The 24,085-nt window shown below is 33.3% G+C and overlaps 2 protein-coding genes across 3 annotated transcripts; one reads left to right on the plus strand and one right to left on the minus strand.

Moving 5' to 3' along the window:
- Positions 1 to 867: 867 nt before the first annotated feature.
- LOC101501330 (double-stranded RNA-binding protein 1-like) lies at positions 868 to 15,166 on the plus strand. 2 transcript variants are annotated; one of them, XM_027331914.2, is made up of 6 exons: positions 868 to 1,282; positions 1,397 to 1,564; positions 3,240 to 3,475; positions 3,577 to 3,802; positions 6,290 to 6,463; positions 10,404 to 10,857. In XM_027331914.2, exons 1-6 carry the CDS (start codon positions 979 to 981, stop codon positions 10,655 to 10,657), a joined length of 1,362 nt encoding a protein of 453 aa, XP_027187715.1. In that variant the 5' UTR covers positions 868 to 978; the 3' UTR covers positions 10,658 to 10,857. The 2 variants fall into 2 exon arrangements, with proteins under 2 accessions (XP_027187715.1, XP_004489681.1); XM_004489624.4 differs by lacking the exon at positions 10,404 to 10,857 and adding an exon at positions 14,643 to 15,166 and having other exon boundaries at positions 873 to 1,282.
- Positions 15,167 to 16,219: 1,053 nt separating this feature from the next.
- On the minus strand, positions 16,220 to 18,197 carry LOC101501647 (uncharacterized). The gene is made up of 4 exons (XM_004489625.4): positions 17,690 to 18,197; positions 17,270 to 17,488; positions 17,060 to 17,149; positions 16,220 to 16,659 (listed from the first exon to the last, which is right to left on the minus strand). The coding sequence occupies exons 1-4, from the start codon at positions 18,128 to 18,130 to the stop codon at positions 16,441 to 16,443; spliced, it is 969 nt and encodes a 322-aa protein (XP_004489682.1). The 5' UTR covers positions 18,131 to 18,197; the 3' UTR covers positions 16,220 to 16,440.
- Between the last annotated feature and the right edge of the window lie 5,888 nt (positions 18,198 to 24,085).

Genomic DNA, 24,085 nt, shown 5'->3' on the forward strand with positions numbered 1-24,085 from the left:
TTTTATTTTCACAAAAAAATGGAGAAAAAAATGAGGAGTAGATCTAACATCAAAATCTAATTAACAAATGAGTTACTTTATTAACTATTCTTTTAACAAAAGACACGAAATTAACATAAATAGAAACAATATCTTTCCATCATGGATGACAACCCCAACTCAAATACAAATTTGGATTATTACTTTTGACTGTTTTATTTATTTATTTTAAGATGAGATTGAATTTTCTTTTTGTAATAATAAAAATTAACTAATAACATAATGATTAATATCTAATAGAAAAAACATAAAAAATATTAAGTTAATTAAAGGAAAATTTTTAGATTCTATAAAAGTTTAAACATTCGTTTTTAGTTTCTAAAAAAATACATTTTCTATTACTAACATTTTTTAATCATCGTTGAAATGTTAATATATATTTTTGACTGCATGTTTATAATATTATAAAAAAAATTATTTATAAAAATAAGTTTAAAATTTAATTTCTATATTCATATTTTTGTTATATTTATTTTAAATTTATGAAATTTAAAAAATTCATATCAAATTCATGACAGGTTAAAAATTTCTAAATTCTTTTATAATATTGTAGGTATATCTGCAAAAAAAATATTCAAAATTAAATTAAATCTATACACACAATAATTAATAATTGTAATGGATTACAATATAAAAACTCTTTATATTATTTGTATATTATAAATTAAATTTTCAAACTCTTTATATCAATAATATATTATAAATTAAAATTTCAATTTTACAAAGGATGAGAAATATATTTAAAAATAAAAACTACAAAACATGACGAAAGAAACAAATAAAATAGACAATAGCTCAGTACCGCACTGACAGAATGAGATATATAAAAGTAAAAAAGTTGAATGAACTGTTGACGCCAGAAAAAAGCAGATACAATACAAAACTAGTAGATTTGAAATTGAAGTTTGTTCCATAATCCGTTTTCAAAAATCATCAACAATGTACAAAGTCAAATTACAAGAACTATGTCATAAGAAATCATGGAGTTTACCCGAATACGAAACAACGAGAGAAGGACCCCCTCACAATCCTCGCTTTACATCAACCGTAACCGTCAACTCCATACCGTTTACAACCGTTTCACCTTCCAGATCTGTTAAACTTTCCCAAAACGACGCCGCTATGATTGCGTTTAATCATTTCTCTCAACTAAACCCTATTTCTTCTTCTTCTTCTTCTCCTTTTCTCCCTAATCTCTCTTCTTTTCCTCAACCGCATCTTTCCACTTCCTCCTTTTCTCCAGGTACGTCTCTGCCACCTCTTCCTCTTTTCTCACTTCTTTTCTTAACCACCATGCACTTGTAGTTTTACATCATTCACTTCATTTTCTTCATGTTTATTTGCGTTGGACATGCAGGTTCACCTGTTGCCAGACCTCAAGTTCATGACATGCTTCCCACAAACCGAGACTTGCAAAACTTGCTTCCCACAAACAGAGACTTGCAACCAAAATCAGAAGTTGCATGCCCAACTTCTCAGATCAGTAGCACTGTTACAGATGGCGTGAAAGCACAAGATACAAAAAGTAATTCAATTTCTCTCTTTTGTTTTTTGATTAATCTGACACTCAATCGGTTGTTATACTTATTATTTCTAGTTGAGCGGTACAAATATTTTTATTTCGTAAGAGAGTGGGAGGTTTTTGCAGCTGGAGGTTCGTTTAAGTAATGGAGTTTGAGTTACTTTTAACATGATTTATGAAATCTAAAAGCAGAGATTTTTTTCATCTTACATAAGGTAGTGTCCTTTATGCTATATAGGTTCTCATTTGAATGATAGGAAAAAAGGTAATTATGGAATTTGTAATATTCCCTAGCATTACATATTGGCGTACCCTTAAGGGATTTGTGGAAATTTACCATGACTGAAAATCTGTTTGAAAATTTCCTTGCTATTGGTGCCACTGAAATTTACCAGCCTCGATTCCATCTTGAATTGGCCATAGGAACTGTCTAATTCAGAGTTCATTGCAGTGATTGTTGCTATCAACAGACATTATGCCGGGGCATTATAACTTATAAGTTTAAGGGCCCCCATTTTCATTTATAATTTTTGTTTCTCATTAATTTATCTTTAATATATCTAGTTACTTAACGTCTCTTTGCATAACTGTGTAAATGTATTTTTCTTTTCATCTTCTTGCTCCATTTTGTATTTCATATTTTATCACTCTTTGCATAACTGTGTAAATGTATTTTTCTTTTCATCTTCTTGCTCCATTTTGTATTTCATATTTTATCATAATAATCATGTTATTTGATTCTATATTGAAATTTGAATATGTATTTAATATAACTTGTGAAGCATTGACATTGACTTGGACAAGTAAAAAAATAGACATGGAGAAACATAAAATTTCAAATATTTTAGGACATGGTGTAGTGCACGCACACATTATTGAAAAATTTAGAATAAAAATTCACGATGCATATATAGACACCAACCTAACATGCACCTAGCTTCAAGATTTACAATATCATGATACATGTCCTGTGTCAATAATACTTGGTATTCTGAAAAATTCCCTCCAAAATTAATGGGAATTTTCCTGATCAAACAGGTCATAGTAGGATTAGCCATGTATGAGTTTGATCCTAATTTTATTTTTCAATTTTAAATGGCCACGTCGAGTTAAAAAAAGAAACAAATACATGTTGAACATGGGGACAGTTTTCATGTCAGTGTGTGTCCTTGACTTATAGAATATACTATATAGCAAGTGTTATGCGCCATAAAACAATGGCTAATATCCTTCAACTACCTTAGTTTACTATGGAGTCATCTCTTATCTTTTCCCTATTGGTTTGATTCAACTTTCATGCTTTAAGGGTTTAGATTTTTGTTCTGGGAGGTCAGTGATGACGACAAAATGCAGATACAAGTCGATCTGTGGAATTTTCAGTTTCTTCTTAAATTTTATAATCTCAATGATTTGTTGAATGACAATGTAGATCAATGGAATTTATAAAGCAATAAAAAACAATGGTCCTGATTGCATTAGGTTGGGTTGGACCCATAGATCAGCCAAGCCATAATAAGAGAAACTGAGAAAGAGGAAGTTGATAATATCAATATTACATATTTGGTCTTTTTTTGTTACTTATCCTTTGTCTATGGCGGTTTTATATTCTTTTATTTCATATTTGATTGTATTACATTACTTATGAGTTATGATTTTATGTCTTTCAACTTTGTCATAGGTATCATACATTTGTACAAGAACCAATTGCAGAACTATGCTCAAAAGAGAAACCTGAATCTTCCAGAATATTCTTCTGAGTGGGAGGGTCCTCCTCACGCCATGCGTTTCAGGTGCAAAGTTACAATTGATGGGCAGACCTTTGAGTGTCCTAAGTTTTATTCTACATTGAAGGACGCTGAACATGCAGCAGCGGAATTTGCTTTTATGTCATTATCACCAAGTGGAGTTCAAGAGGCAAGTCTTAATCACTTGTGGCCAATTAGATAACTTTCTTATTCTATAACTCATTCTTTTGTTTGGTTCTCCTTACATCCATATGATTGTCTAAATTTCAGGATGATATTGTGGTATACAAAAATCTTTTGCAAGAATTAGTTCAAAAGGAAGGATTTCATTTACCAGTTTATAGTACAAATAAATCTGGTGAGGCTCACAAGCCTACATTTACTTCACAAGTGGAGGTAGAAGGAGAAGTATTTACTGGACAAGAAGCAAAATCCAAGAAGCAGGCAGAGATGAGTGCTGCCAAGGTTGCTTATACAATTTTGAAAGAACGCAAAGGTATTTTTATAATATTAGTGTCATAGTTTACCATTCTGACATATGCCCACAAATATGGATAATCATAAATCTGAGTCCCTTTGTATTTGTTTCTTGAAAGTTGACTTTAACGTATAGTTATTGGGTGAAGGATTTTGTTTGCATCTCAACATGCATTTAGCTGTTGATCTTTTTCTTAAACACAAAACAATGTAATAGTTCTGTTGAAGTTGTGGGATTTTAGAGAAAAGGAGGAGAAAAAATAATAAGGGTTTGAATATTATTGATAATAGCTTTATGCTAACTTTATTACAAAAGACTCAATACTAATCTATATTTATAGAGAAACATAGACTCAATCCTAAATCAGGAATAGATCATAATAATAATGAGAGATATTCTAAGATATCTCTATGATTATAAATTGATCCTAAGAAATAACTCAAGATACTCTAATATAATATAAAAGATCTTATAAGATATTTTCTAATATTCTGACACTCCCCCTCAAGCTAAAACTTACTAAGTTTTAGCTTGTTACAAGAAAACAATGTTTTGCTCCGTAAAATAATTAAAAAAAAAGGTGGAAAGACAACTCAGGGATGCAGGTGAAGTCGGAGAGAATTGCTATAAATACAGCTAGCCAAATAGCTGGAATGATCATCAGCATGAGAGAAATTCATGGCAAGCAATTGAACAAAACAAGGTTCGTCCTTCTAAAAAACTGCATTTGGAAGCTTCAAACCAATAATATGAGAGACTCAAAATATTTAAACTTGAATTTGCTTCAAGGAGAGAGAGAGAGACATGCTTGAATGAGAGAAAGGCAAGACCAGTACATCTGGGACAAAGATGGGGCCAATGTATCTGGGATAAATTGCCAAGTTGTATGCATGTGGTTCGAAAGAAAAAAACTTAAAATAGATCTGAAACCAGGAAGGAAAACTTAAAACAGATCTGAAAACATTATGCCGGAAAGCGGACAGGCGCGCCTGAGCTCGAGGCTGTTGGTGGCGGCGCGTGAGATAACACGACGGATTTTGGAGGCACATGAGCGCGTGTGGAGCAACTTTTGACCTAAAAGAAAATCTGGGTTGTGTAGATTGGGAAATTCCGCACACAATGGAAGTGGTTGTGTCAGAAAACTTTTCTAGCAGCGACGACATGCAGCAACAACAGATGGCAGCAGTAGGAGACGGGACAGCGGCAACGACAGGCAGTAGCAAACGGCAGCAGCGACGAATCTAATCGCATGAGAGATTTGCAGCGCGTGTGACGGTTTTTGGCGACGCGTTTTTGGGCATGACCTGATCTGGAGATGACTGTTGTTCGCATGAAAACTTGCTGGAAATAGTGGCAGTGACGGCAGTAACAAATTGAATGGAAATCGAGTGAAACGTGTCGAAATGTTGGAAAAGAGAAACTATGATTATATTCCCTAACTGTTGGGAACTCGACAGCGGAATAGAGGCGGGATCGTTCAAGGAGGATCGAAATAGGCTCTAGATACCATGTTGAAGTTGTGGGATTTTAGAGAAAAGGAGGAGAAAAAATAATAAGGGTTTGAATATTATTGATAATAGCTTTATGCTAACTTTATTACAAAAGACTCAATACTAATCTATATTTATAGAGAAACATAGACTCAATCCTAAATCAGGAATAGATCATAATAATAATGAGAGATATTCTAAGATATCTCTATGATTATAAATTGATCCTAAGAAATAACTCAAGATACTCTAATATAATATAAAAGATCTTATAAGATATTTTCTAATATTCTGACAAGTTCATTCGCCGACTTTATTAGGTCAGCAATGAATCTGCAAGTTCTTAACGGTGTTGTTGACTTTGTTTAACAAAGTCCAGTTTACGGTATTCAACTCCCTTCAGGTAAACCTTAAGATGACAAGGCAATTTATAAAGCTGCTACTATTTTTAAGTAGGATAATAAGTATGACTACATTGAACTGTCAGAGACGATTAGAACAAGTGCACCTTTCACTCTAGTAAATTTATGACTGGAGTCTTGTTAATTTTTCTCTTAAAGATCAAATAACAAATACTCGACTTGCAAGATTCTTATGTTATTCATAAATCAATTAATATCGATAAATTAATGGTTAATTTAAAAGTCATAATAATAGATAACTAAGGGAAAAGAAAACATAAAAAACTCGAGAAATTCATCAATCATGAGACCTAAGGGTTCAGTCTTCACTTCTGATTGCTATCAGATTCTTGCAACAGATTTAATGTGGTTTGATTCAACATGCATACATCCATGGATTGAAGGTCATCAAATCCGCTGCTAACAACATAACATATAACTTTTCATGGAAATGATGCAAACTATAAAGTATAGACCCTCTATTGCCCAACTTATGATATCTGTTTTGTTTTAGTACCATGTTATTAATATGCAATAGCCCAGTATATTCCAATCTACTTAGAAATGCTGGTCATTTCGTCATTGTTCATGTGCTTATTTTGTTTTCTGTTCAGGCGAGTCAGAACCAAGTTCTTCAGTTCCTTTGTCAGCTCGTCAAGGACAAGCCTCTTACTTCCCCTCAGACCATTCTGAATCAAATGTCATAACTGATCTGCAACACGATGCCGATCCAAAATCACTGGTCAGACTTGGACTAGTCACCTGTAATCAACCTAACAAAGATAAACGTAAGCTCTCAAAATCCTACTATTTATATTCCCTGTCCTGTTCTGAAACAATTTTGTGGAATTCATATTAAAAACATTCCTTAATTTGATTGGTTATCTAGTTTGTTACCCTTGTTCTAAATAATAGTAATTGGAGATTAGATACTCATGTTGAAGAAAGAAAATTTTATTTGCGTAGCAATGAATTTTTAGACTTCAACCAAATTTTGTATAAGGTAGTTGAACTCCCTTCACATGGATCTTGGAAGATGACATGGTAGTTTATTAAGCTGCTACTACTTGTAATGAAGATAACCAATACATAAAAAACCAATATTAAGTTGTGTAAGAAGTAGAACAATGGAGAGGCATGAATGTTTGTTAACAAGGCCGTCCAATGCCGAAGTCTATGTTTGCTCTAAAATAGTAAAAATATACGAACAACATGCATGCTTAGGATTGTGTAAGCCCTCTTAGTGCCCCATTTGATGGTAAAGGTAGGTTAGAGGCGAATAGGATAAATATATGATATACTATATATATATATATAGTCTTATCCTATTATGTGCTTGATGTGCACTTGATTACAAACTAGATTATATATATTATTTCATTATATATTTGAGATAGACCAAATAATGATATAATATATATCATTTAAATTATCATTGTGAGAAGTTACATTTAATTTTGTAAATAATTTTTAATATTAATTTTAGTTTTTATTTTATATATTTTAAAGTTTTTTGATTAGGTGACATAATTAGGTTATCATATCTTGCGGGCTCATCAAACACTAGGATGAGACAAAGTGTAATAACTTATTCTATCATATTTGTCTTATCCTGATCATCAAATAAACTCTTAACCTCTATGTAGATGTTAAGCGAGGGTTAATGATAGTTGGGTCATTATTGGCTAAGCTCCTTCACAACTTGTTAGATGAAATGAGAGCATTTGCTAGTTGGCCACTGGTGTTGTGTACGCTAGGATGTGGATGACCAAGATGGTTTCCAGACGTGAGAATATGACCTGTGTCCCAGCAGAAGGCTATGGAATTAGGTGGCATAATGTCTTGAGAGAACATTCCAATATGGAAATCCAACTTATTTGGGGCGTGACATGGGTTTAAGCTAGGTTAGAACAATTGCATGCTATCTCAGTGCTCTTTTAAAGGGGATGCCAAGATGCATTGACTTAGTTGGGTGAGGTCTCTGGCTTGCATTTAATGCAGATGGAGTGTCCTTATTCCAAGTTGCTTCGTCTTCTAGCACTGAAAGTAAGGTTCATAGTGTCGAAGGCGTTTGCTTTTCCTCCAAACTATCGTTGTACCTTGTCATGTGAATAATCTCGGCTATCTAGTTTGGACCTTTGCATCATTTTGACCATTGTAATTCTTGAGATTAGATGACAAATTCTCTGAAGCAGAATCACTTTTAAGCCATGAGATTAAAAGTGCTTATTAAGCCATGATATTCTCCCACTTAATGAATTAGTTTTTTGGGTTGGTCTCTCCTTATGTGCTTAAGTCTTAAGAGAGAGGATGCTGGTCGTGAGGAAGTTGGTGCACTTTTCTTTTGATCTTGACTCATGCTTGGACACCAACTCCACCTTGGTCTCTGTAGGTACTCACTATCAAATATGCGTTTATTGGAGTGATTTGACCGAGAGAATACAAACTTCAAAAAAGTTTATGGTGTATTGACTTAAGTGTTCTTACATTATAATAAATGTCATATGAAATGCTATAAGGGTGTAAAAAGTAAATTAATATTTTTCCTTCATTAAAATCTCCCCTTCTCCTTGTGAACCAAACAAAAATAGTGTTATTTCTCTTCTCGACTCTCATCAACACTAAAATCTCACCCTTTCATTCTCCTTTTGAACCAAATGGACCCTTAATGATTCCCCTCTCAATTTCTAAACTCAGGATGGATAATAAATCTCGACGATGTGTATGAACAATTTTAAAATTAGATGTAAGTGTAAAAAGAACATAGTGGTGTTCGCCGAGTAAAAATGAAAGTATTAGTTAAATGTTTAAAAAGTAAGAAAGGAAGCTAGGAATTTCATACAAAATTGTTATGTACCATAAGTTACTAAGGATCTGATAATGCCTTAAGTTGGGAAATATCAGCGACACACAAGAAAGAGTTAAAAAGAGGTTCAAGCCGAGCTGCCCTCCTAGTCCTCTAATACCTTCTTCTCGTTCTTATACGTGACACATTTTTTGTAGTAATGAGCAATTTGGTGTATTGCAGCCCCAATAATCTTAAACCCTAGACCCCAAACAGATAGTTGAAGCACAACATTTTCAAATTTCATATGTTATTTAACCCCATAATTCTTGAATTAGAGAATTCTCAACCTTCTCATCCAATAACTTCTTTTAAAACAACATTGTTATTGACTCTCATTCATAGTTTTAATTGTTCAGTTCTGCAATATACTTCTCAATTTATTTTGCTCATGTCTCAACCTCTTTGCCCTTATTTATATTTGCTTAACTTTGGCCTCTTTAGTTGCCAAGGCTGCTGGCAACTCTTTATTCTTCATTTCTTCAACTTCAATCATCGTGGCAGCCACCGTGGCCTCAACCTTGGCTTTTGAGAGGGACCCTACGCAGTCTTGTAAAGAATGTAGGCTTCGAGAGTCCATGTGCCTTGAGGTGGAAATGAACAAACATGTCTTGAACTAACTTGTGGACTTATACATCTAACATATACTAAGTATTGACTCTTCAAGTTCTCATTAGTGTCTAGCAAGTGACATTGGGTAAGAAAGGTGATAGGAACCAACGGAGAATAGCAAGCAAAATATGATATTGATTGGTAGTTCCAGTAAAACAAGAGGAAGCGTCCCCTGTTACAATGGAAAAATGAAAAAAAACTATAGAAATGAAGCTTTTAACAATGGCTGGAGCTAAGTTCTTTGCAATATGTAATGGTGATGTATGTAAAAAACAAAAACAAATACCCTTGCTGATGATAGGACCTGCACCTGTGCCCAACCCTACATAATTCCCACTTCTATATTTTCACCCCTTCTCTCATTTGGTTTTACCCTTTATATAATCCACCTGTGATTCATTTCCTCCACACCACTAATGCCACCTGTTTACTAACTTCAGCTCGTCCGCTCACCTTTCTCACGTGGTATAACATATTTGTCTATCAAAAGGTTATATTCCATTTGTCAATATGGTTGATGCAGTCTACATCCACAATTTCCTATTTCTTGAGAAGAGCTAGACATTTTTTGTCCACAAGTCTATTGTGATGATAATGACTTGGTTGGAATCAACCAAGGAAGCTACCCGAAAAGTTGGGGTAGGGTCAATTCATGGCAATGGTTTGGACTTCGGAGGAGGTCATGAAGAAGTCAACTGTACAAACTTGGAAGTTGAGCCAACTTCTTGCGCGTTTGGTGCATCCTTAGAAGTTCCTTTTAGGATTGTGAAAACACACTTTCTGCAAAAAGAAAAAAGCGAAGAAAAGTTAGTGAAACTTAATAAGCATTTAAAGATGTGTGTTCTAAGGATCAAGTTTCCAAGTAATTCTCCCCCATATTACGATCCAAACTTTAAGTTGGGTGGATATCTTAGACAAACATACACACTTGTTCATTCGACCTTGAGACGATGACAACAAACATGTTTTCCTCCCAATGTTAAGATCTTCCCTTGTGCATCGATAAGTAGTCGCCCAAACTCTATGTCTTATGTTTCACGGTGATCCATGTTGGGGGTATGATACACTCATCTTGACAACAATGTTCGAGCATCAAAAGAAATTACTCTCGATACTAGAATCCTACCTTTTGGTTGGGATCTTTCTAAAAACTACCGGGGGAAGTATGGTTCGTGTTAGGTACTTGAAAACTTCGTTTTCAAATGCACATTTTTCATACTTACGAACTTTCTCTAACTTCTCTTTTTCGTTTTTCTTTTGTGTGTGCGCAGAAAATATGTTTTCACAATCTTCGAAGGAACTTTTAGGGATGAAGCACCAAGAACAAGAACTCGACTCAACTTCCCAGTCGACTTCTCAAAACAATCCTACCAAAGGCCCCCAATTGACATTAAGCCCAACGAGTTGTGTAGCATCCTTAGCTGATGCTCCAACCAATTCATCATCATCATCGTGGAATACTTGTGGACAAAAACGTTTATCCATTCCTACCACAGGGAAAGGGAAAGGGAAAAAGAAAAAGTAGTTATAGAACCCATTGACCTTTCTTCCACGTTGTGGCTTGCTAGACACTATTTTCTACATAGAAACTAGGACCAAGGTACCCGGGGCACGCGCGAAACAAGTTAAGGAGGATGTTGCAAAGCTTGCGACAATTAAAGGCTAAGCTACAGGGTAGAGTAGCAAACTTATAAAAGAAGTTATAGGATGAGAAGGTTGTGAACGCGCTTGATTCACAAATTGTGGTATAAAACGACCTATGACACTTTTAAAAATGTCGTGGCTCATTTATCTATTTTTGTATTTTGGGTTAAAGGTTGTTGGGGACACAATAAACTAGTTTACTAATGAATGAAATTGATAGTTCTTTGACATTTTTGCTATTTGGTAGAGTAATTGGATAGAATAATAGTTGGATTGTTCTTAGTACAACTTATGCGAATAATTTCCAAGAGAAAACTTACATAAAGAGAGGGAAAGTACAACAACTGTAGTTAAAATAATAACCAACACATCCTTTAGGAATTAGAGAGCCTCTACCAACCTAATCCAACATAAAACAACTGAATGGTAAACCTAATGTCATCCTTATTCCATTTAATAAAATTATATTGGGCCTTGTGTAATGGGCTTGCGCCTCACATACGCATTCTTGATAGGAAGCCTACTGAAAATACTCCCCCTAAAAGTTTCACCTTGTCCTCAAAGGTAAAATGTAGGAAATGAATGGTGAGTTGAAGCATATGATTCCTAAGTGGCTTCAAAATCCGAAATGGATTAGCATTTCAACTTTGACAGAAGTAATTCAATCAAATTTTACATCAAGGGGTTCTACTTGGAGTTCCATGTCTTCAGATAGCATAGGGGGTAAATGCCGGGGAGTAACTTCTTCCTGAACAACTTTCTTTAATAAAGACACGTGGAAGTTCGTATGACTTTTGCTCTTAATAGGAAGATCAAGTTTGTAAGCCACTTGACTTATGACTTGAATAATTTTGTAAGGTCTGTAGAATCGAGGACGGAGTTTCTCATTCCGTTTCTTAGGCAAATATTTCAGTCTATATGGTTACAATTTGGGGTAGACCCAATCTCCTATAACCAAAGTTACATCCCTTCTATGTTTGTTGGCCTGAGTGCAAATCTGATCTTGTATCTTAAGCTGATTAGTGCTAAGATCATTTGATATTGTCTGTTTCTTGAGTCAATTGATTCACTTCTTCTATTGTTGATTGGATGGTCATGCTTTTAAGTAAATGCGGAAGATCTCGCCTGTATAAAGCTTTGAACGGTGTAGACTTAGAGTCGTGGTAGTTAGTATTTAACCGAAATTCAGCCCACCTTAACCACTTTGTCCACAATTTTGACTGGGTACCTGTTAAACATCTCAAATAAGTCTCAAGGCACTGATTGACAACCTCAGTTTGGCCATCTGTTTTAGGGTGATAGATTGTGCTGAATTTAAGTTTGGTGCCAACCAACTTAAATAACTCTGTCAAAAAATGGCTCAAGCATATCTTGTTGTCCCTATTGGAGACTATGGTATTGGGAAAATCATGTAATTGGACAATCTCTTCAAGAAAGATCTCTGCTATTGTTTTTGGTCATGAATGGGTGACTAAGCAGAATAAAATGAGCATATTTAGTGACTCTGTCGGCCACAACCAAAATAGCATCTTTATCTTGACTCTTTGGTAGTCCTTCCACAAAATCCATGGAAATGTCACATTCCAATATTGTGTAGGAATACAAAGTAGCTGCAAAAGGAGTGGGTGGTGGGCGTGGCCTCCTTTGATAGGTGCGTAGGGCATGGGTGGGGATAGAGATCGGGGTGAGTGCAATGGAAAGATTAAAGACCTCTGAAGAGAAAGATTGTGATTGACCATGATCATCGGAATCTTCTACAGTAGAGGGAAAATGTGTGGTGGTTTGAACTTGTGCCTTCAGCTTAATGTACTCATTATACTCTTTGGTAGAAAGGTAGACTTGATCACTTGTCAAAGGTATACTTGATCACTTGTCAGAGGGCCTCAATTTGAGTTACATTCAACACTTTTGGGTTGCAAGATTAGCTTTGGTGCGACATTGTTCGTCAACATGGCAAAAACTGTTGCAGCGAGGTTGAGCTCAATTATGCCCATGTTCTCCTTCTCTACCACATCGCTGATAAGAATTAGAGACGAGTGCATTGGAGTCAACTGACACATTGAGAGAAGTAGGGTTGGAGCAGAAGCTATAAGGGCCGAAAATTAGTAGTTGTTTGCAAACAGTTTCATATGAGGGAACAATAGCACTAGAGAGAATTTGATTGCGACCTGAGTCAAGGTCTAGTTTATGACCGACAAAAGCCAAAACCATAAAGAATTTTTCACGTTGTTGAGCATGTGTTTCAGCATAGTCAACAAAGGACATAGGTGCATCAGAGTCAACAATTGCACTATACTATATAGCTTTGCAGTGCATAAACGATTGACGTCGTTGGAATATGTTTTCTTCGCCTTTGCCTAAACATCATAACATGTCTTAAACGAGCGAAACTGAGAGTGAAGTCTGACATCGATTGAGAACCAAAGAACACTGCATATAGAGGCATCAATCCGTTTCCAATTGGCTTGAACCTTGGCGGCTATATCACCTTCTTCTAATCTCTCAATTTTCTTTCACTTTCTCTCGATCTGAATCTTAACATGGTATCTTGGAGTTTTTTTTCTTCCAATCCTGTGCCTATCAATGGCTTCCTCAAATCCTTCTCTTGGTTCTTCAAATTTTATGCGATAACCTCAACACTGTATCTCTAGCTCATAATCCTACCCTACATAATCGTACCAAGCATATGAAACTTGATATTTTCTTTGTTCGACAAAAGGTGCTGACAAAAGGTGCTAAGCAAAAGCCTCATTGTCTCATGTTTCAGCTCAAGCTCAATGGGCAGATGCTTTAACAAAACCTCTCTCTGCTGCCAAAGTTTATAGCTCTGCGTGACAAGGTCAGGGTGTTTGACAAACACCCCTTCATCAAGCCACCCTCCAATTCTAAGGGGAAATTAGAGATTGAATATAGGGCGGGTCTATAAACCCACACGTTTGTAAAAGCTGTTATGCAACAACTTCAGTTTTTAACTAACTAGACTTCTAGAATATTCAGTTAGAATCAGTTGTAAGTTAGATAGCAAACTTGTCAACTAAGCAGCCTATCCCACTCTTTATTTACCATATATCCTTACTACACTATTTATTACATTATATCCCCTTTTTTTCCTTATCAGTCCTCATTCCGGTTTCTATTACCTTACACTAAATACCAACTTGAATCTTAATATCGCTCACTCTTCTATGGAAAGGTTTGTACAATTATTTATATACATGAGAGATGCTTTCTAGATAGCTCTTCCAAACAAGGCATCTGCTATAGAATTCTCCCTGTCAGGCTTGTAATGGATTTCAAAGACAAATCCAATTAATTTGGTAGTCTATTTGAATTTTTCCTCAATTATCAATTGCTGTTCTGTCAGAAACATCAAACTGCGATGTCTCCCTAATAAATAAATAAATAAATAAGGTCTATTGACTGCCATGACCATTTTCATGAGCTCTGTCAATAACGGGTTTCTGCTGTGCTCTATCTGATAGAGTTCTACTCCAAAAAGCTAAGTGCGTTGGTGCTTATCATGGTGCAACCAACATGGACCAAGCTGGAACATCCATAACTTTAGGCTGTAAACGTATCAGTATAAGCTGTAGGACTGACCAAGTTTTTATATAATTCGGTAAGGTATCTTGAGTTAGTTTTCAGGGAAACTCACTATTATGTACATATTTTATATAGATTCATCTTATTCTTTTATGACTCACTTATCTAAAAAATTCCCTTGTATTCACTTTATTGTTACACTTCTGCTAAATGGCTAGTCTGGAATACATTTGATAAATCAATGTCTTGCTATTATTATCAGTTTGAAAGAGAAAAAGTTAAAACTTAGAACACATGATACTATATTTCTGATCTTGTTGCAGTGGAGAAAATGTTGTCTTCATCTGGAAGTAGCCGCTCAAGGGATTCTTCCTCATTAAAGTGCAAGGCTATTCCATCATTCTCTGACAGCAACAATGTTGATTTTGAGGTAAGTAATACGTCTTCAACTGCAGTAAGCACCCCATCACGCCGAAAAAAGGTCGTTATTTACTCACGCAAGACAAATGTTGAAATTGAAAATGGTGGTGCTATGATGCCGATTAATGATGACAAGTGGATTGCTTACTCGTATTCTCATTGAGATGATTGGAAAGCTGTAGGTCAAGCTCCCTCTGTCTGTATCATATTTTGTAATGCATTCGTGTAGAAAGTGAATTGGAGCAGCTTAGTCAATTAAGTTAATTAACTATGATTAACAACTTAGGATTTATGCTTATTATCACACTGATAATTATTAACCATTTCTTTTTGTACTTATTTTCTTGAAGGTCTAAATGCTAGCTCGTTAATCGAGTTAATATACTACATCCGTCCGTCGCTAAATATAAGATTTTCTTTACTATCATTGCAATTAAGAAAACTGATGGTAGTATTGAATGTGTAAATAATTTAATTGTTTTTACAAGTTTGCATTTTAGGAGAGAATATTAATTTATCTTCTACATCATAGTATTTATAGTTGGTTATAGAAAATGATGTATAAGATTTATGTATATTTTGATAGAGAAATCATTGTAGCAGTTCAAAATTTCAAGAGGTCCCATAAAAAGTGAGATAAATTTTTCAAAAGGATCTTATATTTAGGAATAGAGATATTAATGAATATTATCATACACCAACCCAACTTGAGAATAGCTTTAACATAGTTTTATGCGAGGTTGATTCAAGCTAGCAATCAATGATCATTGTGTATGTTCATTAATAACAAATGTAGAAAGAATTTGGTGCGGTTCTTTTGATAGCTAGGAATACCTGCTTAACTTGGAAGTTGATTATTTTTTCTGCCTGGATGCTATGGTGGACCATATTAATGGTGGTCTGCCATGCTTTAATGTCACTTGAAATTTTAACAATGGACAAAACTCCTAAAAAATGTAATAAGTTAATGGTCATTTTGGTCTCTATGTTTGGGACAATGGCTCAATTGTTGTTAGTTTGATAAAATAAGATAACACAAATGTGTCTCTCAATATTCAGGTTGTAGAAATGACACTAATTAAGTAATCGTCTCAATTGTAAAGACAAAAAGAGTCGTTAACTTATATTTTAAAAGAATGTTTAATTTTCATCAAATTTTAGATGACTTTAAACTCTAATATATAGTGGTATGTGTTACATGGTCCATGATTGGTGGTCCCTTAGAATTTGTCTATAACTAATTAGGTTGAAAAGCAAGTGAGATCAAATGAGATCCCACCACCTAACTTCTTAGTTGTGAATAAGTTAAACTCAAAACGACATGGACAAGTAATCTATGAATTCGTTTACTTATTATTTACCTTTTGGTAAGACATTGACAAGTAAACCCTTATTAACCAAGCAATGTGTATGTTTCTGACTCAACTCTATATATAATATAGTTGCATATAAAGAACTAAAAGGAGCAGCAAAAAAGATATAAGAACAAAAGTTGCAATATGGTATCCACATAAAGTATTTTAAATATAGCAAAATTGCTTTGCTTCTTAAAAAGAGACATCATTTTTCAACAATGTCAATTATATCAGACAAACTATGATACAACTTATTAAGCTGAATAAGCTTTTCAACTCACAAAAGAAGCTCAAAAAAGCTAATATGAATTACACTTTTCTCAATAACTTTTTTTTGCTAATTGCTTTAGATGTTAGAATTGGTAGAAGATCTTGTAGCCAAAGCTACTAGAAAGTCTCTATAGACCCCAGATGGAATGCTTTCACATATAACATCACCAAGTTCCTTCTCATACTTTTCCTTGAAAACTCTTCTAATCTCATCCATGTCAATTTCTGCCCTGCTTACAAGTGTTCTTGCCAAAGTTCCTATGTCTTTTTTCCTTTTGATGCTTGTATACAGACCCTGCCATTATTAACAAGAATTGTAACTTCATTTCAAATATCTAATCAGATTAAATATGTTTTTGTTCCCAATAAAATTTACAAAATTTGATTTTGATTCATGTAATTTTTTTATTCATATTTTATTGAGTTTCTAATATAGTGTTTCAAGTCATACATCAATCTCTTATGGGAAACAAATCAATTGTAATTGTGTGATACAACTTTAAATCTTGAGCGTTCGATCTCAAATTAATGGTCAAAATCATTTTATACTAATTTTATTGCTATCTCAAATTAGTGGTCTAGATCATTTATTATGTGTTATGTGTAAATGTGTGATTCCCTTAAACACAATTAATTTTTTAGAGTCTAAAATTAAATTTTGTGGAAGAAAAACAAAGTATAAAAAAATGGGTTACCTTTGCATAATAATATGCTTGATTGCAAATACATTTCACAACCACCATTAGAGCTTTACCAAAATGTCCATAGTTTCCTCTCTTGATAAACTAAAACACAAAATGAATTTCAAATATATATCAAATAATGAAAATAGATTTAATGGGGTAAGAAAGGAAGACATAGGATAATTACTAGCATAATCTTATTATTTAGTAGTTGATTAGTACCTTTGTGTAGTCATGACCATAAATGTGTTTATAACTAAAAAATGTTAGCTTTAGTTGTTGAATACTCCTCTTGCTTAAAAGTTCTAGTACAACAGCTTCATCTACAACTCCTAAGCTTCCTTCACCAGTTTCATATAGTCTCCTTGCATCACACTTAGAAATATGATGGCTAATATCTGATTGGTGAGCTTTATGTGATGCTGACAATGCCATGAGAATCTTCATATTCAAAATCAAACCAAAATTTCATTAACTTCACAAATATTAGTGGTTAATTTGTTAGATAAAAAAAAGAAAGAAATATAAGTAGTAGAGATTGAATTTTGGACCTCCTACATAATACTGCTTCGATGTCTCAACCTAAATCACTAGACTAATCCTTCTGAGACAATTTACAAACAATTTTTTTGAAAACCTCACCTTTTGAAATGGATGTGGAGGGTCCAAATTTATAATATCTTGATCTAAATTTCTTCTAAACATTTTGTGATATGCTTGTGTGATGAGAACAACATGACTTGACTTCCTACCTACAAAAATTTCCACAAGAGCCTTGAAATTGGTCTCATTTTGTTGAAGAGCTTCTTTAGCAACAATAGCATCTCTATCATGTGGACAAATCATCCATAAAGACAAAGAAGAAAATTTCATTGAAGAAAAATCATCTTCATATCTTTGTAGTTGACCTATCAAGTCTTCACCATACACTGCCTTATAAGTCTCTCTTAGTCGTTGTCTTTCAAGGAGGGTTAAGCAAGCAAGAGTTGGAATAAGTTGGCTCAAACCACCTAAAGAATCATGAATTTTCTTACAATCTAGCTCAAAATTATGGTTTGTCATGGTTAGAATGTTGGTAGCCATTTGAGAAGAAAAAAAAACAAACAATGTAATGGTTTTATTTATTGAAGTAGATAGTTTAGTTGACAATTTGACATGTATTTAAGCACCTATTACCTGAAGGGCAAGGCAAGAATAATACTTTTTGAAAAGGAAAAATGGGAAATGGTGGACTCATTAGTCACTAAGTGTGTGTTTTGTTAAACATGGTAAAAATTGATTTTAAATTAATTTTTTTTAATTAAATAAGTTACATTAATAAAAGTCCAACGAATAGCGTCATCTCAGTTTTGTGATACAAATAAATATCGAGATGCACCAATGAAAAATTGCAAAATACCTATTTAAAACTTGTTAATACTCGGTATTTATCCTTTTTCATTAAAATTGTTTCTTATAAAATGCGAGTTAAATGCAAAATGTTTCATACTTAGATACATTTATATAATACTAAATTGAATAGTAAATTTAAATTTTAAAATTAATTTTAAAGACAAAATTATCAAATTTTAATTTTATATAAAAAAACAATATTGATGTCAAAATCAATTTTACTCAAAAAAAAATAGTTAAACACAATTATAAGTTATTAGAATATTTTTGTAAAGGTACAATAAATTTAGTAAAGTATGGGTTGAAAGTTGAAAAAGATGAGAAGTGAAGGTTGTGTGAAATGAGTTGATGGTGATGTGTAACGCAGGTTGAAATGTACTTGTAATGTAATGTGCGTGCCATGTGAAGTTTGTTTGATAGCTGAAATTGTAATTGGTTTCCAAGTAGACTATGAGTCCACCATCACACCTTTACACAACTTTTTCACTATGAGTCTCCTAACACCAACCACTAAAGTCACTTCTCATTCAATTTCTTTTTTGTTTTTTTTTACTTAGACACACATGTTCATTTTTGGAATTTCTTTTTACACATTCTTTTAATAAAATATAAAATACTTCGTTTCTTTTAATATATATTAAAATATTCCATTTTTTTTAACTTTGAATAAGTCAAATCACCAAAATGTGATCACGTGAAATAAAGAAAATTGATAGTCGTTGGTCGCAATCGGATGTGATCTTTTACATATATATTTTTGTTTTCTTGCATTAATTGATAAAAAAACAAAAGAATAATTTATAAATAATTAAAAATATATAATAATATAAAATTAATTAAAATTAGTTAAAAAAATGTATTAAAAAATGTAAAAAATTACATAGATCTAGTAGAATAGTCGGTAATGGAAGAGTTCGACTCCTTTAACTGTAATTGTTATTTATAGACTTCTCATTCTTCATTTTCTCCAATTAAAAATTAACAATTTTTTGTCTTTTATGGGAATCAAACTTGGTATTTAAGAGATAAGTTTTATACATTTTATTTTTAATGTCTATTTTATTTTTAATGTAAGTAAGTGTATTTTTTTTCCTCCAAAAAGAAACATATAATGGAGCAAAGAAAAGAACGTGGACATGCTATATTTTTTTAACATGCTACAATCTTTAAATAATTATATATATGTTAATTTATATTTAATAAATAAAATTAATTGTAAAATATGAGAGAGTTGGCACTCCCAATTTATTTGCAATGTCAAAAAAAAATAGTTAATATGTCGTAAAATAGGACGTGGACATGCTATATTTTTTTAACATGCTACAATCTTAAAACAATTGTATATATATGTTAATTTATATTTTAAATAATAAAATTAATTGCAAAATATGAGGGAGTTGGTTGGAGCAACTCTTAATTTATTTGTAATGTCACAAAAGAATAGTTAATATGCCGTAAAATAGGAGAGATTGGTAATCTGAATGTTACCGATAACTCTATTCAAATATTAAAAAATAAAAATAGAAAATACTAACTATTAATTAATAATAATATAAAATTAATTAAAATTAGTAAAAAAATACAAAGAATTGATAAATATTGAGTAGAGTTATTTGTGACATTCGAATAATATTTTAGATTATAAACGAGTAATTAATATAGTCCGTATGTGTTGTGCATCTTATTCTTAACGTATGTTTTACTTTAAAATGTAGGTAATTGTATCTTTTTTGTATTTTCTAAACCGAATTTGAGTATTTATTGGACAAAAAAAAAAGAGCGTTGACATGCTAAAATCTTTAAAGATGCTACAATGTTTAAACAATTATATATATGTTAATTTATTTTAATAAATAAAATTGACTACAAAATAAAAAGAAATTTGTTGAAAATAAAATATTAATATATAAATAAATAGAAAACATGTAAGTATTCATGGAATTATGTTTATTTATTACTCAGAGTCTATATAAAGAACTTCCTATGTATAGTTGAAATACACGAGTTATTCAACATGTCTCTCAATATTCTCTTATCATTCAACATGGTATCCAGAGTCTATTGATAGGCATCCCTAATCTTCAACTACTCTGGGGACCCACTATCTGGTGAGAATTTTTTCCGACAAACCGTGTTCTCAACTCCGGTTTTTCCTCCCTCTCCATGCCACACTACTGTATTCTCATTTTTTTTTCCAGCCACCCATGTTCTCCCGTCGCCGCTCCCTCTAACAACCTTTACGACAAACGACCACTCCAACAACGTCGTACATCCCAGATCAGTCCACCCCTCAACGCGCGTCATCAACAAACCTCTCACAAGCTAATAAGCGCCACCACGCTCTACGCTTGTCAGATACACACGCCACTTGCTGCCACCGCACGCCCGACAACCATTTACGATGCGACTTCTCTCTTTGCACTCGCCACAACCTTCTAATTCCATATTTGCCATGAGTTTCCAGTGACAGATATACGCATTCACGTTCAAACAACCCTTGTTTCCTCGATTCAAACACATTTTCTGGCTCTTTTTACCTACTATAATGTCTTTGTCTACTACTGAAACAAAGGACATATTTACCAACAACATCACCTCTGATATATGTACACAAATTGAATGGATCAAATTATGATAGTTGGGTCGCCGACATCAAACTATGGATGATTGGTCAAGGTTACGAGGACCATCTCACTAATACAACTGAAACTTCAAAATGGAAGCATATAGTGAAGGTGCAAACACGAGAATGAGGTTGAATTGTATTTGCCAAAGTTGACAACTTTTTGATAATTTATAAATAAATAAAAAACTAGTTTTATTTTGGTGACTTACTTGGAGTAGAAGCAATCTGATTCAGAGATAGCAAGCAATGAATGCATAAATAATTCGACACGTAGATTAATCTTGGTTCACCACTAACTTGGCTACATTTAGTCCCCTCATTCAGAAGACTTTAATCCACTAATTCAAATATCTTGAATTACAAAGCACCTGACTCTCCAAGTCAGTCTTTCCAAATAGCCTGACAACCCCAAACTTTTGAGAAACTAACCACATTGACCCTACAAGTCAAGTCTTCTCCTAACAACCTGACAACTCTAGATTGAAGAAAGAACTAAACCACTATCGAGGTGAATATAAAATATTGGAACTTGAGTAGTTGCTTGTAACAAAGATGATAATAATAATACTCTCACACTCTAAGAAAAGAACACTCAGAAAATATTTTAAACCCAGACAAGTGTTTCTCTCTTTGAACTCTAAGAAGAAATGAGAACTTTGAGCTTGAGTTACTATTTTCTGCTTTTCGATACTTTTCTCCTTCAGTCTTGAGTGTTTATTTATAGTGAAAATTTGGGATTCAATTTAGCCCTTGTTTAATGCTGAATTGTATCTTGTTCAGATTGAGTTTGTAAATTCTTCAGATTGATTTTGTTCCTATTTTGTGTAGATTGAGTTTGTAAATTCTTCAGATTGATTATGTTCCTATTTGTAGATTGACTTTGTAAGTTCTTCAAATCTTCATCAAATATTGATAAAATATTCTTCAAATCTTGACCATATTATCTTTTCAATTTGGTCAAATATTTTCTTCAATTGTAAATATGAACTAGATCTTATTTTAGATTTTCATCAATTATAAATTTGAATCAAATCTTATTTTAAATTTTTTTTCAATTATAAATTTGAATAAAATCTTATTTTAGATTTTCTTCAATTATAAAATTGAATTAAATCTTTATTTTAGATTTTCTTCAATTATAAATTTGAATCAAATCTTATTTTAGGTTTTCTTCAAAAATATGAATCTTCTTTCATACATTTTGAAGTCAAATATATTGTTTTCATATAATACTTTTGTTAACATCAAAACTCTAAATGTAAAACCAACTTGGTTCTAACATATAGATGTTCAATTATGTAGTGTCATTAAGTTCACACTTCATCCAAACGTTAAACCGATTTTTCGTCCACATCTCATGTGTGAATTGGTTTGGAGTTAGGCAAAAGCACTCTACACTAATGACATTCAACGTCTCTATGGAGTTTGTCGCCGCTTATTGAATATCATTATTCTAAAGATGATAAATGGTTCTATTGCTACATACCTTGGCACCATTCGTAGTGCACTTCATAATTTTAATGAGGTTCCCCCTCATGTTGCAAGTAATCCAGTTGAACAAAAGAAGGAGCTGGATCAACACAACACCTACTTTATGCTTCTTGCACTATATGGCTTACCCCATGAGTATTCTCCAACTCATGATTAAATTTTGGTGTATGCTATTGTTCCGGATATGTCTACTACCTCAACGATCCTTCTTCGAGTACCAACAAAACATCGAATTATATATTACTTCAGCTTGGTGACATTGTTGCCCTTGCATATCTAGGACATAATTAGAGTCGCTCTTATGGAGGACCATCCAATTCTAAGCCTCGTCTTAAATGTGAGCATTGTAATCGACTTGGACACACTATTGATCGTTGTCGGAAGTTGTATGGTAAGCATTCGTCTTCGATAAATGCAACTCAACTTGATTCTTCTACTATTATTTAGGCTACACCGTCTCCATAGGGCTCTCCGACAAATGATGAAGATTTCCTCCAGTGGGTTCAAAGTCATACGAACTTTGGTTCTACTACTTTGGTTGCATACATCGGTAATTCATTTGTTTGCCTCTCTCGTCCCTTGAGTTCTTGATTTTTGTGTGTCTGATCATGTCACTGGTAATAACGGTCTATTTTATTCTCTCTCTACAATTGGTTTTTTTACCTACTCTAACTTCTGCCAATGGCTCTCAAACCCGGTCTCAAGGGGTTGACACTGTCCAAATTCTCCGTTCAATTTCAGTTGCATTTGTTCTCTATGTACTTGGATGTCCTTTTAATTTAGTTTCAGTTAGTCGATTAACTCGGTCCCAATATTGTATTATTACTTTCACTAATGATAATGTAACCTTTCAGGACTGAAGTTCGGGACGAACGATTGGCGTTAGATGTGAGTTTCAAGTCCTCTATTACCTTTCTTCATCATCCAAGACATGTTCTGCACATATTCCCCTCATACTATCCATGCTCAGCTAGGACACTCAAGTTTTACCAAACTTTAAAAATTGGTGCCTAGTGTGTCTAAGTTGTCCACTTTACATTGTGAATCGTGTCAATTAGGAAAACACACTCATAATCATTTTCTTGATCGAGTTAATAAAAAGGTGTCGCCCCTATTTGCTTTAGTTCACTCTAATGTTTGAGGTCCTTCTTGTATTGTATCTGCTTTGGAGTTTAAGTCTTTTGATACTTTAATTGATGATTACTCTCGTTGTACATGGTTATTTTTAATTAAAAAAAAATCTGAACTGTTTTCTATTTTTGAGAAATTTTATCAAGAAATTAAAACTTATTTTGGTGTTTCTATTCGTAATTTACGAAATGATAATGCTCATAAATATTTGTCCAATCAATTTCAAAATTTTATGGCTTCCAATGGTAGTCTTCAACAAATGTCGCGTCCTCATACACCCCAACATAATGGGGTAGCCAATCACAAAAATAGGCATCTTATTGAAACCACTCGAACAATACTTTTACATGGTGATATTCCATTCCATTTTGGGGGGGGGGGGGGGGGTGGTTTTGAGA

Source organism: Cicer arietinum, chromosome 2 (assembly GCF_000331145.2).
Source record: "Cicer arietinum cultivar CDC Frontier isolate Library 1 chromosome 2, Cicar.CDCFrontier_v2.0, whole genome shotgun sequence".
NCBI classification, from domain to species: Eukaryota; Viridiplantae; Streptophyta; class Magnoliopsida; order Fabales; family Fabaceae; genus Cicer; species Cicer arietinum.